The 16,625-nt window shown below is 44.3% G+C and overlaps 1 protein-coding gene across 1 annotated transcript in view; it reads left to right on the forward strand.

Moving 5' to 3' along the window:
* The first annotated feature begins 658 nt into the window (after window positions 1-658).
* Window positions 659-16,625, forward strand: part of trpc1 (transient receptor potential cation channel, subfamily C, member 1) — a 28,076-nt gene continuing 12,109 nt past the window's right edge. The window contains exons 1-9 of the mRNA XM_079662096.1: window positions 659-1,248; window positions 1,967-2,121; window positions 3,757-3,858; window positions 3,939-4,141; window positions 4,821-4,952; window positions 5,105-5,300; window positions 7,052-7,388; window positions 9,839-9,978; window positions 12,289-12,438. Of these exons, the coding sequence (XP_079518222.1) occupies window positions 1,083-1,248; window positions 1,967-2,121; window positions 3,757-3,858; window positions 3,939-4,141; window positions 4,821-4,952; window positions 5,105-5,300; window positions 7,052-7,388; window positions 9,839-9,978; window positions 12,289-12,438 (1,581 nt within the window). The 5' untranslated portion in view covers window positions 659-1,082. The remainder of the gene's footprint in view (window positions 1,249-1,966; window positions 2,122-3,756; window positions 3,859-3,938; window positions 4,142-4,820; window positions 4,953-5,104; window positions 5,301-7,051; window positions 7,389-9,838; window positions 9,979-12,288; window positions 12,439-16,625) is intronic.

Consider the following 16,625-nt stretch of genomic DNA (forward strand, 5'->3'; position numbering starts at 1 on the left):
GTCACGCACACCCATTTTTTACGAGGGAAGCATTCCAGCGTCTGGCACTATCTCCAAATATGGTGTCCCCTTCTCACCTCTCTCTCTAAACACAAGGAATTCACCTCAATATATTGGGAGAGGAAAAGATACTTTGTCCCTTCAAATTTAACACACATGAACATATATAAGGTGACACCAAAATGAATATACCAGATTTTACTTTCCTGTCATACCCCGTTACTTTAATACTTCAAATAATTCAAATAATCCTTCAGAACACATCCATTTTAAGGACATGTTCACATTAATGCCTGAGGTAGTCTGTCCACTAACAGATAGACACACACAATCCTGCAAAAGGCATGTTGGCTATCATATTTTCTCACATTTAATGATCACGTGCATGTATTACCTTAGGCCATGTGTATATGTTATAGTGTTTATGCTATAACATATACAAAAAGGTATGCTGTTCAATGTTTTTAGAGCATAACATCATCAGAAATCTTATCTATTCTGCTTAACGTGCAACAATGTGCACAACGTATTTTGGCAGTATAGGCTGTGAAGAACAGTATCTCTGCATGTGTACACACACACACACACACACACACACACACACACACACACGGAGAGACATACACACTGATAGTCAGTCAGTACGAGGCTGCACTCAAGTGCCCTTTTACGTAATTCTGAGGCACAGCAGCTTTGCGCCTGCGAAATGAAAGAGCAGGTGGAGGAGGAAACATGCGCAGTAGCAGCCTGAGCAGCAGCATCAGGACCACAAAGATCTCCAGGATCCTGCGATGCCAGAAGATGGTGCATGTAAACACAGCCTGGGAGAGGACTGTGAGCTTTTATCCGACCACTTGCATGTATAATCCCGCAGTTTGAAGACAAAACGACCGAAGGAGGGGACGTTTTAATCCAGCGCAGTGATAAAGCAATCAGCAGAGATGCGAAGGAAACAACAACACTTGATGAAATCCATTTTGCCTCATGACGACGCGTTAAAGGCTCTGCTGCGCAACAACACTGCTCTCATGTCAGCCCTTATGACAGGCTTTCTTGTGTAATGGTCGCTGGTTTCTAGTGGGATGCACATCAGTGTTTGCCCGTACTCGCTCTCCGTCGTAATGGCAGCTCTGTACCAGGGCACGGACACTTCCTCTCCGGATAAATTTCTGGCCTTGAAAGACGTGAGAGAGGTGAAGGAGGAAACTACGCTGGATGAGAAGCTCTTCCTGCTGGCATGCGAGAAAGGTCTGTTGATATTAGCTTATTTCCCCCAACAAAGGCAGCCAAACTCCATTTTGTGCGTTAATTATGAGTCTAAATGCGTGTTAGTGTTGGAATTCAGTGATTTTCTGTGTTGTGGGCTCGCAAAAATGATTAAATAAGACAATTAAAGAATAAAACGTGCTATCAGCTGGCAGGTGGAGTACATCATGACTAACACATTTTCCTGCAGGGTCATCGATGCACGCAGCAAACCTAATTTTTCTCAGTGAATGCCTCTCACAGCTGCCTACATGCTGCCCACTGTGGAAGTGTGCCCACTGGGTTTAGGATATATTTAGCTGCTTTTAGCTTAGTTTCTCCACATGGTTTGCTATGTTTTCAAAGCTTCTAAGAGGGAGAATTAATGCAAATTGAGCTATGTGCGTTCTCTTGAGATGGGAGCAGAATATTTCATTGATAAGTTGGGAACATTGCACAGGCAGGGTTAGCTTTCCTGGCCCCTGTGACCATATAAAGCCTCTCTAAACATGGCCCAGCAACAGAAAGTGTCCTTTGAGGGAGATGTTATTGTTACACATGAGCTTCCTGCTGGAGCTGAGCCTGCTGCGTGTGCCTTATGACAGAAGCTGTGTGTTTGCTGCCATAGGGCACATAATACTTCACAGCTTGTATGGATTTGACTTTGGTCGTAAGTGCATTCCCCTCTTTCACGGTGCTTTGTCTCCACCGGGTCTCTCAGGCGACTACTACATGGTGAAGAAGCTGCTGGAGGAGAACCGGCACGGCGAGCTCAACCTGAACTGCGTGGACGTCCTGGGCCGAGATGTCGTCACCATCACCATCGAGAACGAGAATCTGGACATCCTGCAGCTCCTCCTGGAACATGGCTGCCAGGTAAACACACAGTCAAGAAACAACAATGCATGTAAACAAACAAATCACTCTTTACGGTTGCTGTGTATTTATTTAGGTTAAAGGTCACTACGCAAAACCCTCTTCTCCATGTCTCTTCTACATCAACATGTGTCCCCTCTTCTTCATGTCTCTTCTACATCAACATGTGTCCTCTCTTCTTCATGTCTCTTCTACATCAACATGTGTCCCCTCTTCTCCATGTCTCTTCTACATCAACATGTGTCCCCTCTTCTTCATGTCTCTTCTACATCAACATGTGTCCCCTCTTCTTCATGTCTCTTCTACATCAACATGTGTCCCCTCTTCTTCATGTCTCTTCTACATCAACATGTGTCCCCTCTTCTTCATGTCTCTTCTTCATCAACATGTGTCCCCTCTTCTCCATGTCTCTTCTACATCAACATGTGTCCCCTCTTCTCCATGTCTCTTCTACATCAACATGTGTCCCCTCTTCTTCATGTCTCCTCTACATCAACATGTGTCCCCTCTTCTTCATGTCTCTTCTAAATCAACATGTGTCCCCTCTTCTCCATGTCTCTTCTACATCAACATGTGTCCCCTCTTCTTCATGTCTCTTCTTCATCAACATGTGTCCCCTCTTCTCCATGTCTCTTCTACATCAACATGTGTCCCCTCTTCTCCATGTCTCTTCTACATCAACATGTGTCCCCTCTTCTTCATGTCTCCTCTACATCAACATGTGTCCCCTCTTCTCCATGTCTCTTCTACATCAACATGTGTCCCCTCTTCTCCATGTCTCTTCTTCATCAACATGTGTCCCCTCTTCTCCATGTCTCTTCTACATCAACATGTGTCCCCTCTTCTCCATGTCTCTTCTACATCAACATGTGTCCCCTCTTCTTCATGTCTCTTCTACATCAACATGTGTCCCCTCTTCTTCATGTCTCTTCTACATCAACATGTGTCCCCTCTTCTCCATGTCTCTTCTACATAGACATGTGTCCCCTCTTCTCCATGTCTCTTCTACATCAACATGTGTCCCCTCTTCTCCATGTCTCTTCTACATCAACATGTGTCCCCTCTTCTTCATGTCTCTTCTACCTCAACATGTGTCCCCTCTTCTCCATGTCTCTTCTTCATCAACATGTGTCCCCTCTTCTTCATGTCTCTTCTACATCAACATGTGTCCCCTCTTCTCCATGTCTCTTCTACATCAACATGTGTCCCCTCTTCTCCATGTCTCTTCTACATCAACATGTGTCCCCTCTTCTTCATGTCTCTTCTACATCAACATGTGTCCCCTCTGTGGAAAGAGACTCTGAAAGTTTCAGGAACAAAGATTCTCTCTCTTTTTGATCCATTTCTATAAAAACCTGTCTGAAAATGAGCTGTTCAGATTTTGGGCACTTTATGATGTCATAACGATGTTTTGTCTTGAGTAACCATTAGCCAATCACCAACCAAGGTAACCCCCCCCCCCCCCTTATCACCTGAATCTCCTCCTAGAGCACCATTGAGTTCTTTGTAACCAAATGTCTCTCAGAGGGGCGTGGGGAGGGGCTCCTTATTTTCATCTAAATTAACAGACAGAGAATCAGCACTGTGAAAAACAGCATAATAGGGGACCTTTAACACATGTTTGTTTGTGTGCAGGCGACAGACGCCCTGCTGGTGGCCATAGACTCTGAGGTGGTGGGAGCTGTGGACATCCTCCTCAACCACAGGCCCAGGAGATCCTCCAAGCCCTCCATTGCCGTGAGGTTACAGCTTATAAATCCTCTCTTTTCTGCACTTTAATCCAGCTTCACATCCACATATTTCTTATCTTTCTTTAGAAACTGATGCAGCGGATTCAGAACCCAGAGTACTCCACCACCATGGACGTGGCTCCGGTCATCCTGGCGGCCCACAGGAACAACTACGAGATCCTGACCATGCTGCTGAAACAGGACATCTCTCTTCCCCGGCCACATGCTGTCGGCTGTGAGTGCACGCTCTGCAACGCTAAGAACAAAAAGGACAGCTTACGGCACTCCAGGTACAGTCCTTGGGATGCATGCAGAACACACTGTATGAGAGTATAGGTCAACCAAAGGACTCGAGCTGCACGGTAGACATGACTTTTGCCTCTGAGATTATCCCTTTGTTATTTCAAGCAATGATTTGTTTTGGCCCTTGCTCTGGCATGTACGGGCTAAAGCAGCAATGCTTCAATTGGTCTGTCAGGAAGGTTTTAACAGCACGGCATCTTGTGTTGATGATAGCATCACCTGGGGAATGTCATCTAGACAGAAAGAAATGATTCACTGTCATTGACTCGTATGCTTTCATCTTTATTACAGTACCATGAGAGCTTACAGTGTTCCCTTTGTCCCACAGAGGAGTCTTGAAGGTCTCTCTTATCGCCTGGCTTTACTTCATCTAGCTGTGGAGAGTAATCATGTTAATGTTAATTACTTCAAACGGTTTTACACTGGAATACACAGTACACCAATACAAGCAGTCATTTTCAGGGAAGCAGTATTTCCTCTGGGGAAGAATCGGACTTGCAGAGGAGATTTGTTCTCTCTGCTTCCCACACAGCTAAATGATCAGTCTGCAGTTTGCTTTGGTAAACAACATTGCCGGTACAAATGAACAGCTACATGGTTGAATCATTAAGTCTAGATTTCGGTTCCTCTCCTCACACCCTTTCCTTTGACCACCACTTTTGCCAGGTTTCGGCTGGACATCTACCGCTGCCTGGCCAGCCCCTCTCTGATCATGCTGACTGAAGAAGACCCCATTCTCAGGGCCTTTGAGCTGAGTGCAGACCTCCGGGAGCTCAGCCTGGTGGAAGTGGAGTTCAGGTATGAGATCTGTACATCATGTCGGTGCACGTTGCATCTGATTCCCCTGCACATAATGCCTCTTAAACATGCGTGCAAACATGAAGACATTCTTTTACAGCACACAGATAGGATTTATATTCTGATTGTATCTTTATGTTTCGCTGCTCCAGGAATGATTATGAGGAACTGGCGAAGCAGTGTAAGATGTTTGCCAAGGATCTGCTGGCCCAGGCTCGAAATTCTCGAGAGCTGGAAGTTATTCTCAACCACACGTCCAACGAGGATCAGGTCGACAAGAGAGGCTTACTGGAGGAGAGAATGAACCTCAGTCGACTCAAGCTCGCCATCAAGTACAACCAGAAAGAGGTTAGACATGTGCTGTCCACGTAACATCTGTTGCAGCACACCACGAGCCTGTCTTTGGAAATCTATGAGTTTGACAGGATAAATGAGTTCAGGCAAAGACAGTCAGACTGATGTTGGACGTTTGAAGCTTGGGGGAGATTTACAGCTCAGTGAGAAACTCATTTATCACAGCAGAGCTAGTGGCGTACCATTCGTATCCGACTGAAGAAACACATTTCTAAGGCTCTTCTTAGGATGAAAGAACTACGACATAAACGTTTCTCTCTTTATGGTTTGTGGTTCTTATCACAGGGAGAGATGTTTATATGAGACTCGTTTTAAAATATGCTGGAAGGCATATTACGTTACCATCAGAGAGAGCCAAGACTGCGGTTTATTGTCCTGTCTTTCGCTAAGCTAAGCTAACTGGCTGCAGCTTTAAAGCTCAAGACACAATTGAATGGCAGCAAATCTCTAATTGAACCATATCTATATGAACAGATATCTTCATATCTACATTACTGCATCTCAATCAATCAATCAATCAATCAATCAATCAATCAATGTTTATTTATATAGCCCAATATCACACATGTTACATTTGTCTCAGTGGACTTCACAGTTTGTACAGAATATCAGTATGACAATACCCTCTGTCCTTAGACCCTCTGTCCTTAGACCCTCTGTCCTTAGACCCTCTGTCCTCAGACCCTCTGTCCTTTGACCCTCTGTCCTTTGACCCTCTGTCCTCAGACCCTCTGTCCTTAGACCCTCTGTCCTTAGACCCTCACATCGTACAAGGAAACACTTCCAGAGAAACCCCACAGTTTAAAGGGAACATGGAGAAACCTCAGGGAGAGCAACAGAGGAGGGATCCCTCTCCCAGGACGGACAGACGTGCAATAGATGCCGTGTGTAAATTGAAAAGATAATAAATTTGCAACATAGCTAGACCAAATGTTTGGAAATGCATGTGTGTATAATAGGAAGATGAATCCACGAGGATATCCATCCAGGACTTATGATCCAGGACCACAGCCACGACTCAAGATCCAGGACTCGCGATCCATGACACAGGACCGCAGGATCATCCATGACTCCGGATCCCGGCGTATATAGACACCAAAAAGAAAGACATTTGGGGAAGCTGGGTTAATGGGAACATGAGAGTACACAGGTATAGACAGAGAGAAGGAAGAAGTAAGATGTCCCCCGACAAACTAAGCCTATATCAGCAAAACTAGGGGCTGAATCTAATCAGCCCTAACTATAAGCTTTATCAGAAAGGAAGGTCTTAAGCGCACTCTTAAAAACGGATAGGGTGTCTGCCGTCCGAACACAAACTGGAGGCTGATTCCACAAAAGCGGAGCTTGATAAGAAATCCACACGTCTGATATCATCATCTGTAGGCAACAGGATAAAGAAAAGGAAGTCTTGGCATCAGTATCCATTATCTGGATGTCCGCTGGTTACCCCGGAAACCCCGGAAAGACTGACTGTTTTAATCTTTGTTCAAACTTAAAGTTGACGGGCTGAAAAGCATGAGCTCATATGATCTTAAAATGAACTGAATTTGCTCGTTAAAGAAGCTCGACTCTGCGTGTTGGGGTTTTCCCTCTCCTGGATGTAAACGGTCTAAAGGGCTAAAACCCAAAGTGTCTCTCCCTACATACTAATATATGAACCTGGAAATGAGCAGACTAAATCCTCTTAAAGCTGTATTATTTCACGCCTCGTCTCCCCACATTGACACCTTCTCTCTCTCTCTCAGTTCGTGGCTCAGTCCAACTGTCAGCAGTTCCTCAACACCGTCTGGTTTGGAGAGACGGCGAGTTACCGGCGCAAACACACGTGTCTGAAGATGGCCACGGTGCTGAGCGTGGCCATGCTGTGGCCTCTGCTCTCCGTCTGCTACCTTCTGGTGCCGCGCTCTCGCGTCGGACAGATCATCCACACGCCCTTCGTCAAGTTCATCATCCACAGCGCCTCGTACTTCTCCTTCCTGCTGCTGCTCAACCTGTACTCGCTGGTCTACAACGAGGGCAAGAAGAACACCATGGGCCCCGCGCTGGAGATGATAGACTTCCTGCTCATCCTCTGGATCATAGGTGAGTGTTTCACTCCCCGTATCATGTATGTTGGAATCATAATGTGTATTTTAGTGCTTAGCGGATATTTCTATAATAGAATAATCTCATAATGGACACCATGGGAGTATGAACAGCGCGAGAATTCAATCTTACACACCGGGATTTAATACAATAGCCGTGTTTGGTGTAGTGAAAATGAGAGATTCCTGTAATGGCCTGGCTAAAGTCCAGCATCCTGTATCTCTAATCCTATTAGGCCAAACATGACAAACAGCTGTTTCTATACTAAACGACAGGAAGCCGGGCCTGACTGGATTAAATCTGTCAGTCCTTCTTCTAATTGAGCTCTATAGAAAAAGGAAAGCTTCTTCCGTCTCCCCTGTGGTCCTCACTGAGTGCTGGTATCACGATACTCGGCACATGCAAAAACATGTACATGCACAAACATGTACACAATATTTGAGGCTGGATAGTGACAGTTAGAAATGGACTCTCCTCGGGGAAGAGCATCTCCACCTTCCTCTTCTACCAAGAAACCATTAGCATGATCATTTAATCGCTCTAATGGCCCTCTCTTCTCAGCACACATTTCTCTTTCACGGCGGCAGCATCCTCCTCCTCTCCACCAAACACAAAGCATCACATCTCATTGTTCTTGGTTTCATCGTCGCTGCGTTGATAAATCATCCCAATAACTGCAACTGAGGGGTTATAAAAGCATTCATTGACTTCTATTACTCAATGCTGTGAAGATGTTGGTGGTGCAATTTGCAATTTATTCTGTATATTGCAGGAGTGAGATCAGTAGCTGAGTCATTAGAGCTGTGTAATGGCTTTTTCCATGGGCTAAGATAGCCCACTAGAGGGGGGGATATTCCTTAAGTACTGCAGAGGAGCAACATCAAAGATCCATTTAAATAGCAGTATCTTCCCCTCATTGCAAAACAGCTACACTGCAACGACTGGATGCAGTGGTGCAGACTTAACGCCTCAGGCTCTCTGCAGCATCAAAAACACCCGAGAGGGGTTAAATAACAAGAATGAGACTTCTAATGATTTACAAATCAAATGAAAATGTTACCAGGGTGTGAAAGGGAGCTATTAAAGCTTCCACACGTCTACAGGCGGCTCTGACAAGTCGCACAGCAGCTCTCCATTTTCATATTGTTCTCTCTTTCTCCCACGCCAACCCCCCTCGCCGACCCCCCTCCCGCTTACTCTCATCTTTCTCCCACTATTCCCCGAAGCCAGATGCCTCACATTAATGGGGAAATCAGATAATGGGGAAATCAGATGCTGAGACTGTGGGCTTGTGTGTGGGCTGTGTGTTATTGTTTCTGTGTGTGTGTGTGTGTGTGTGTGTGTGTGTGTGTGTGTGTGTGTGTGTGTGTGTGTGTGTGTGTGTGTGTGTGTGTGTGTGTGTGTGTGTGTGTGTGTGTGTGTGTGTGTGTGTGTGTGTGTGTGTGTGTGTGTGTGTGTGTGTGTGTGTGTGTGTGTGTGTGTGTGTGTGTGTGTGTGTGTGTGTGTGTGTGTGTGTGTGGGGGTGGGTGGGTGGGTGTGTGTTAGGGCTGCTCGATTATGGCAAAAATCATAATCTCGATTATTTTGGTCAATAATTGTAATTGCAATTATTAAATGCGATTATTCATTGACTTTGAAAACATCTATTTATTGGAGAGAAAAAAATGTGAACAGTATGTTTTGATTAACCTGAACTTTAAGTATAATTCAACTGAAAAACCAAAAAAAAAAAAGGTTTTATTTCAATTACGTTCTTTTCGTAATCATTGCAAGCCATAACAATTAAGATGAATTGAGCAGCCCTAGTGTGTGTGTGTGTGTGTGTGTGTGTGTGTGTGTGTGTGTGTGTGTGTGTGTGTGTGTGTGTGTGTGTGTGTGTGTGTGTGTGTGTGTGTGTGTGTGTGTGTGTGTGTGTGTGTGTGTGTGTGTGTGTGTGTGTGTCACTGCATCTCTCGCCGAGTGTGTGTACAAATCCAATCATTCCACAGTGAAATGTATGATAGACTAAAAACCAGACAAACTCAATGGAATTTATTCAGGGACAGAAAATAAAATAAGGTCTGAAACAAAACCTACTTTTGTGAAAAACCCTCCCACCTTTTTTTTGTTGTTGAAACCAATAAGAGATCAGTCGGGAAATGTCATGGCAGAGAGATTGTGTCACTTTGCCTCGCCTTGCAGCTAGAGTCCTAATTTCATTATCCCCACTGTACATTAAGAATTTATGAAAATGCACTCGGACACAGACAGATTACATTCCCACATTTTTACAATTTCTGCGTCTCGTACATTCCTGTTTCCCCTGGACTCCCGCTGTGAGATGACTTATGGTTGAAGCATGTTAAAATGTTCGGTGATGACAGGCCCTTTTTTCCAGCCCATATGTTAGTGTCTGTGTGTGTGTGTGTGTGTGTGTGCGATGACGGGGAATTTCTGCTCTCCCGTAGGGATGGTGTGGTCGGATGTGAAGCGGTTGTGGTACCAAGGGCTGGAAGACTTTCTGGAAGAGTCTAGAAACCAGCTGAGCTTCGTGATGAACTCCCTTTACCTCGCCACCTTTGCCCTGAAGATAGTCGCTCATAGCAAGGTACATGCACATCGCAAACACATGTTAGATCTAGAAGATGATCACCATTAAACACTGGATTCATTAGTGTCTGTTTTAATATACAGCTAGCAAGCACTTAGACTCAAAGATGGGGAAACAGCTAGCCTGGCTATGCTCATTATTAGCACTAATTAATCATATTTCATTTGTTTAATACACACAATGAACTGAAGAAAAAAAAAATGTTTAGCTTCAGGCTAGCTGTTTCCATCTGTTTCCAGTCTTTGTGCTAAGCTAGGCTAACCGTTGTCTGGATGTAGCCTTACGGATACAATCAATAGTGGCACTGTGTTTTTTCCAAATTGTTGGGTTATTTCTGTAATTGCAGTTGCATTTTTCCGATGTATTCACTCGAGGGAACCAGTCTGATTTGTTTCTGTTTAACTGTCAATCTTGTTGTTGCAGCCCAGTCTCACGGCATTTCGTGTTATAGTAACGAAATTAATGTAATCTATTGATTCGAGTTCACCAGCACGATTTTCGCATTTTTTTCGTGTCACGCAGAACGATTTGAAAAGCAATGTATTTCTATTGGTAGTATGTTTCGTGCCTGCAACACGTCTCTTTGTCCGGTCGGGTCTTGGAATACCAGAAGCTGTGGGGTTCATAAAAACATGTTCTTACTCAATATCTCACCCTAAGCCTAACCCTATAGACAAGTTTACGCGCCAAAACACGGGTAGCGCCATAACCCTACACAAATGCACTTCATTTCCGCCGGAAGTCTTTTGCACAGCGTCTGTCGGTGTAAACCGATGTAAACAGTCAGACGGGCACTGGTGTAAACACAGCGATTTCGATGCTAACAGTGATGCTAGCTTGGGAACACGTTTCTACTTCTTTGACTGGAGATGGCGTTACTCTCCCCCACCCGAATTCAGTGCAAAACTGGGAGGATAACATGACGACGTGGCCCAGCATAAAACCAAAATAAACTGCCTTATTTAGGTCATGCCCACAGGAGCCAACAGTTGTCTGTTGTTTACATAATGCACAATTTACATGATCTCTTTATGCTGTGCAATATATCATATGTGCCTGTACTGTTTGAGTGAAAATAAAGTTTGATGTAATTTAATTTCATTATTGCACTGTTATTGCATTATTGCATTTCATATGTTCCTTAGAGTGCTACAATTTCTTTTAACACAGTTCATCATTCATATTAAGCTCATACTGTACATAAATAACACTGAATTAATTAATTGTTGAGAGGAAACTAAAGAAATGGCTTCAACAAGAAAGATCACATGTTTAATCCTAACAGGTATTACAAATTAAAATATAAAAGCAGCCCACACAATTACATCACTATGAAAATATTCATATATAATATTAAAAAATACAATGCATGCAGTATTTGTTGTGTTTATCTGTATTTAATGAACAACATGGCTGGGTGCTGGGTGCTGGTTTGTGGTCGTAGCACTCTCTATCTAACCACTCGTTCAGGTGCTTTCTCGAGTGATTGCAACCAACTACCGCACACGTAGTTCCCGAACCACTTTTCTTCATGTTGTAATTGTTATATCCTCTTTGTCTCTGCGATATCAGTGCTTTGTCGGCACAACGGAGCTAGCTAGCAAAACAAACCCAGTCCGCCAAAACGGAAGTGCATTGCATCGAAGGGAGGAGTTCAGGATGTAGAGCGGAAACGGCTCAATAACTTGTGTATCCCTTTCATTTTAAATGTGTTAAATGTCGGAGTTTTTTTGCCGTCTGCGGGGAAAATAAATGGCTCAGAGCCTCAGAATACTGACATCTGTATTTTTTGTCACCTTTTTTTTCTTCTAATTTGTTATTATTTGCTGCAGGCACGAAACATACTAGCAATAGAAATACGTTGCTTCTAAAATCGTTCTGTCAGAATACTGACATCTGTATTTTTTGTCATCTGTTTTTCCTTCTAATTTGTTATTATTTACATTGCTTTTAAAATCGTTCTGTGTGACACGAAAAAAATGTCAAAATCTTGTTGGTGAACACGAATCAATAGATTCATTTTGTGACTTGAACACGAAATGCCGTGAGACTGGGTTGGTTATTTAAGGTTATTCCCATTTAGTTAACAGATTGTGCAAATGTCACCAAATCACTACTTCACAGAAACAGTATCCTTTGATAACACGTCCGATGTTTCTATTCAAACAAAAAGCAATTATTAGGCCGAGCTCACAGCTAAGCACACCCAATGTAGTTAAGCACAGTAGCATCACATCAGTCATCTTCAATGCTTTTAAGTGTGCGTGTGTTTGTGTGTGTTTCTGACTGTGTTTGCTTGTTCTTCAGTTCAAGAACGTGGAGGACACGGAGAGGAAGAACTGGGACGCCTTCCATCCCATCCTAGTCGCCGAGGGCCTGTTCGCCTTCGCCAACATCCTCAGTTACCTGCGCCTCTTCTTCATGTACACCACCAGCTCCATCCTGGGGCCGCTACAGGTAGGAGAGCAGTGGGACACACACTAAAAACAGTTGTTAAAGATTTTGTGCAGGTTTGAGATCATGTCACCAGCCAAAGACCACATTCTTTGGGAGCGTTGACATCTTCCAATGCCTTTTCCATAATGTATTCATGGGGTGTGTTTGAATCGCCACAGAGGGCAAAAGTACACACATCCTGTACTCAAGTAGAAGTACTCGTGTTTAAAAATACTCTGGTGAAAGTAGAAGTACTCACTAAACTTCTTTACTCAAGAGGCTTTGAAATATATGTAAAAAGTACCCATAACTAGCAGCTGTTTTAAAGAGTACCTGACCTCCCTTTATATTAATAGAACAATAATGTCATTGTTAGCTAATGAATGTTTCCATGCTGAACAACGGCAACATGACAACGTTTCCATTGGTCCCTCTTCTTTAGAGAAGACCAGGAAATGATGGATACACGGATCGTGTTCAAATCAATAGGCACGCAATGACTCTAAATAATAATGATCACGCCACCAAACACACATTCAGACTAAAGGAACCAGCCTGTTTGGAAAATGAGAGAAGTAGAAAGTACAGGTATTTGAGTTCAACATGTGAGAAGTAGAAAGTACAGGTATTTGAGTTCAACATGTAAGAAGTAGAAAGTACAGGTATTTGAGTTCAACATGTAAGAAGTAGAAAGTACAGGTATTTGTGTTCAACATGTAAGAAGTAGAAAGTACAGGTATTTGAGTTCAACATGTAAGAAGTAGAAAGTACAGGTATTTGAGTTCAACATGTGAGAAGTAGAAAGTACAGGTATTTGAGTTCAACATGTGAGAAGTAGAAAGTACAGGTATTTGAATTCAACATGTAAGAAGTAGAAAGTACAGGTATTTGTGTTCAACATGTAAGAAGTAGAAAGTACAGGTGTTTGAGTTCAACATGTAAGAAGTAGAAAGTACAGGTATTTGTGTTCAACATGTAAGAAGTAGAAAGTACAGGTATTTGTGTTCAACATGTAAGAAGTAAAAGTAATAAGTAGTGGAGTAAAGTACTGATACCAGAAACATTTACTTAAGTACAGTAACAAAGTATTTGTACTCCACTACTTCCCACCTCTTGAAACGCCCTGTAATTTGGACCCGTATCACATCCAACTTTCATGAGAATCAGGAGCTTTTCCGTAAACCCTGCTGACAAACAAAGGCACCGGACACAGCCTCCTTGGCGGAGGTAATGATTATAAAACTACCTTCCTTCTCCATCAGTCCCTCTAACCCCATCTCAGCACACACACCACCCACTCTGTTCCTGTCTCAGTGAAGTGTGAACACTCAAGATAAGCCCACACTAAACATCACAGCAGCTGTGCTCAGCAGTTTCATAACCATCATCATCATGAGCATTAAGTATAAGCCCGGTGAACGGAGGCAGCAGATTGTGTGTAATAACACGCTCATAATGAACTGAACATCATAAAGGTCTGCTGTTTAGTTCAGACTCCATTCAGCTATCATCGTTTCTATCAAGAAGAGACTTCAGGTTGCACAAAATAGATTTCTGGAACTTTAAGAAATCCATTTTGCTTTAAGCTGTGTGTTTAAAGCTGGAGGAGCTGACTCTTTACGCCCACATCACTTTCTTATTGCAAATACATCAAGGACCTAAACTGCAATTCTAGCTGCAAGTGGTAAAGTATAGTCATTGGACTCAGGTACCACTCGACAGAGACACACCTGTTTGCTACCCAGGCTCCAAAATGGTGGAAAGAAGGTCTACATATCTTTCATCACAAACTGAAAACTCACCTGTTCCCTTTGTACCTTGACCATTAAACACACACACACACACACACACACACACACACACACACACACACACACACACACACACACACACACACACACACACACACACACACACACACACACACACACACACACACACACACACACACACACACACACACACACACACACAGACAGACAGACAGACAGACAGACAGACAGACAGACAGACAGACAGACAGACAGACAGACAGACAGACAGACAGACAGACAGACAGACAGACAGACAGACAGACAGACAGACAGACAGACAGACAGACAGACAGACAGACAGACAGACAGACAGACAGACAGACAGACAGACAGACAGACAGACAGACAGACAGACAGACAGACAGACAGACAGACAGACAGACAGACAGACAGACAGACAGACAGACAGACAGACAGACAGACAGACAGACAGACAGACAGACAGACAGACAGACAGACAGACAGACAGACAGACAGACAGACAGACAGACAGACAGACAGACAGACAGACAGACAGACAGACAGACAGACAGACAGACAGACAGACAGACAGACAGACAGACAGACAGACAGACAGACAGACAGACAGACAGACAGACAGACAGACAGACAGACAGACAGACAGACAGACAGACAGACAGACAGACAGACAGACAGACAGACAGACAGACAGACAGACAGACAGACAGACAGACAGACAGACAGACAGACAGACAGACAGACAGACAGACAGACAGACAGACAGACAGACAGACAGACAGACAGACAGACAGACAGACAGACAGACAGACAGACAGACAGACAGACAGACAGACAGACAGACAGACAGACAGACAGACAGACAGACAGACAGACAGACAGACAGACAGACAGACAGACAGACAGACAGACAGACAGACAGACAGACAGACAGACAGACAGACAGACAGACAGACAGACAGACAGACAGACAGACAGACAGACAGACAGACAGACAGACAGACAGACAGACAGACAGACAGACAGACAGACAGACAGACAGACAGACAGACAGACAGACAGACAGACAGACAGACAGACAGACAGACAGACAGACAGACAGACAGACAGACAGACAGACAGACAGACAGACAGACAGACAGACAGACAGACAGACAGACAGACAGACAGACAGACAGACAGACAGACAGACAGACAGACAGACAGACAGACAGACAGACAGACAGACAGACAGACAGACAGACAGACAGACAGACAGACAGACAGACAGACAGACAGACAGACAGACAGACAGACAGACAGACAGACAGACAGACAGACAGACAGACAGACAGACAGACAGACAGACAGACAGACAGACAGACAGACAGACAGACAGACAGACAGACAGACAGACAGACAGACAGACAGACAGACAGACAGACAGACAGACAGACAGACAGACAGACAGACAGACAGACAGACAGACAGACAGACAGACAGACAGACAGACAGACAGACAGACAGACAGACAGACAGACAGACAGACAGACAGACAGACAGACAGACAGACAGACAGACAGACAGACAGACAGACAGACAGACAGACAGACAGACAGACAGACAGACAGACAGACAGACAGACAGACAGACAGACAGACAGACAGACAGACAGACAGACAGACAGACAGACAGACAGACAGACAGACAGACAGACAGACAGACAGACAGACAGACAGACAGACAGACAGACAGACAGACAGACAGACAGACAGACAGACAGACAGACAGACAGACAGACAGACAGACAGACAGACAGACAGACAGACAGACAGACAGACAGACAGACAGACAGACAGACAGACAGACAGACAGACAGACAGACAGACAGACAGACAGACAGACAGACAGACAGACAGACAGACAGACAGACAGACAGACAGACAGACAGACAGACAGACAGACAGACAGACAGACAGACAGACAGACAGACAGACAGACAGACAGACAGACAGACAGACAGACAGACAGACAGACAGACAGACAGACAGACAGACAGACAGACAGACAGACAGACAGACAGACAGACAGACAGACAGACAGACAGACAGACAGACAGACAGACAGACAGACAGACAGACAGACAGACAGACAGACAGACAGACAGACAGACAGACAGACAGACAGACAGACAGACAGACAGACAGACAGACAGACAGACAGACAGACAGACAGACAGACAGACAGACAGACAGACAGACAGACAGACAGACAGACAGACAGACAGACAGACAGACAGACAGACAGACAGACAGACAGACAGACAGACAGACAGACAGACAGACAGACAGACAGACAGACAGACAGACAGACAGACAGACAGACAGACAGACAGACAGACAGACAGACAGACAGACCAATTCGAAACTAATGCAC

The sequence above is a fragment of the Notothenia rossii genome (assembly GCF_949606895.1).
Source record: "Notothenia rossii genome assembly, chromosome: 12".
Lineage (NCBI taxonomy): Eukaryota > Metazoa > Chordata > Actinopteri > Perciformes > Nototheniidae > Notothenia > Notothenia rossii.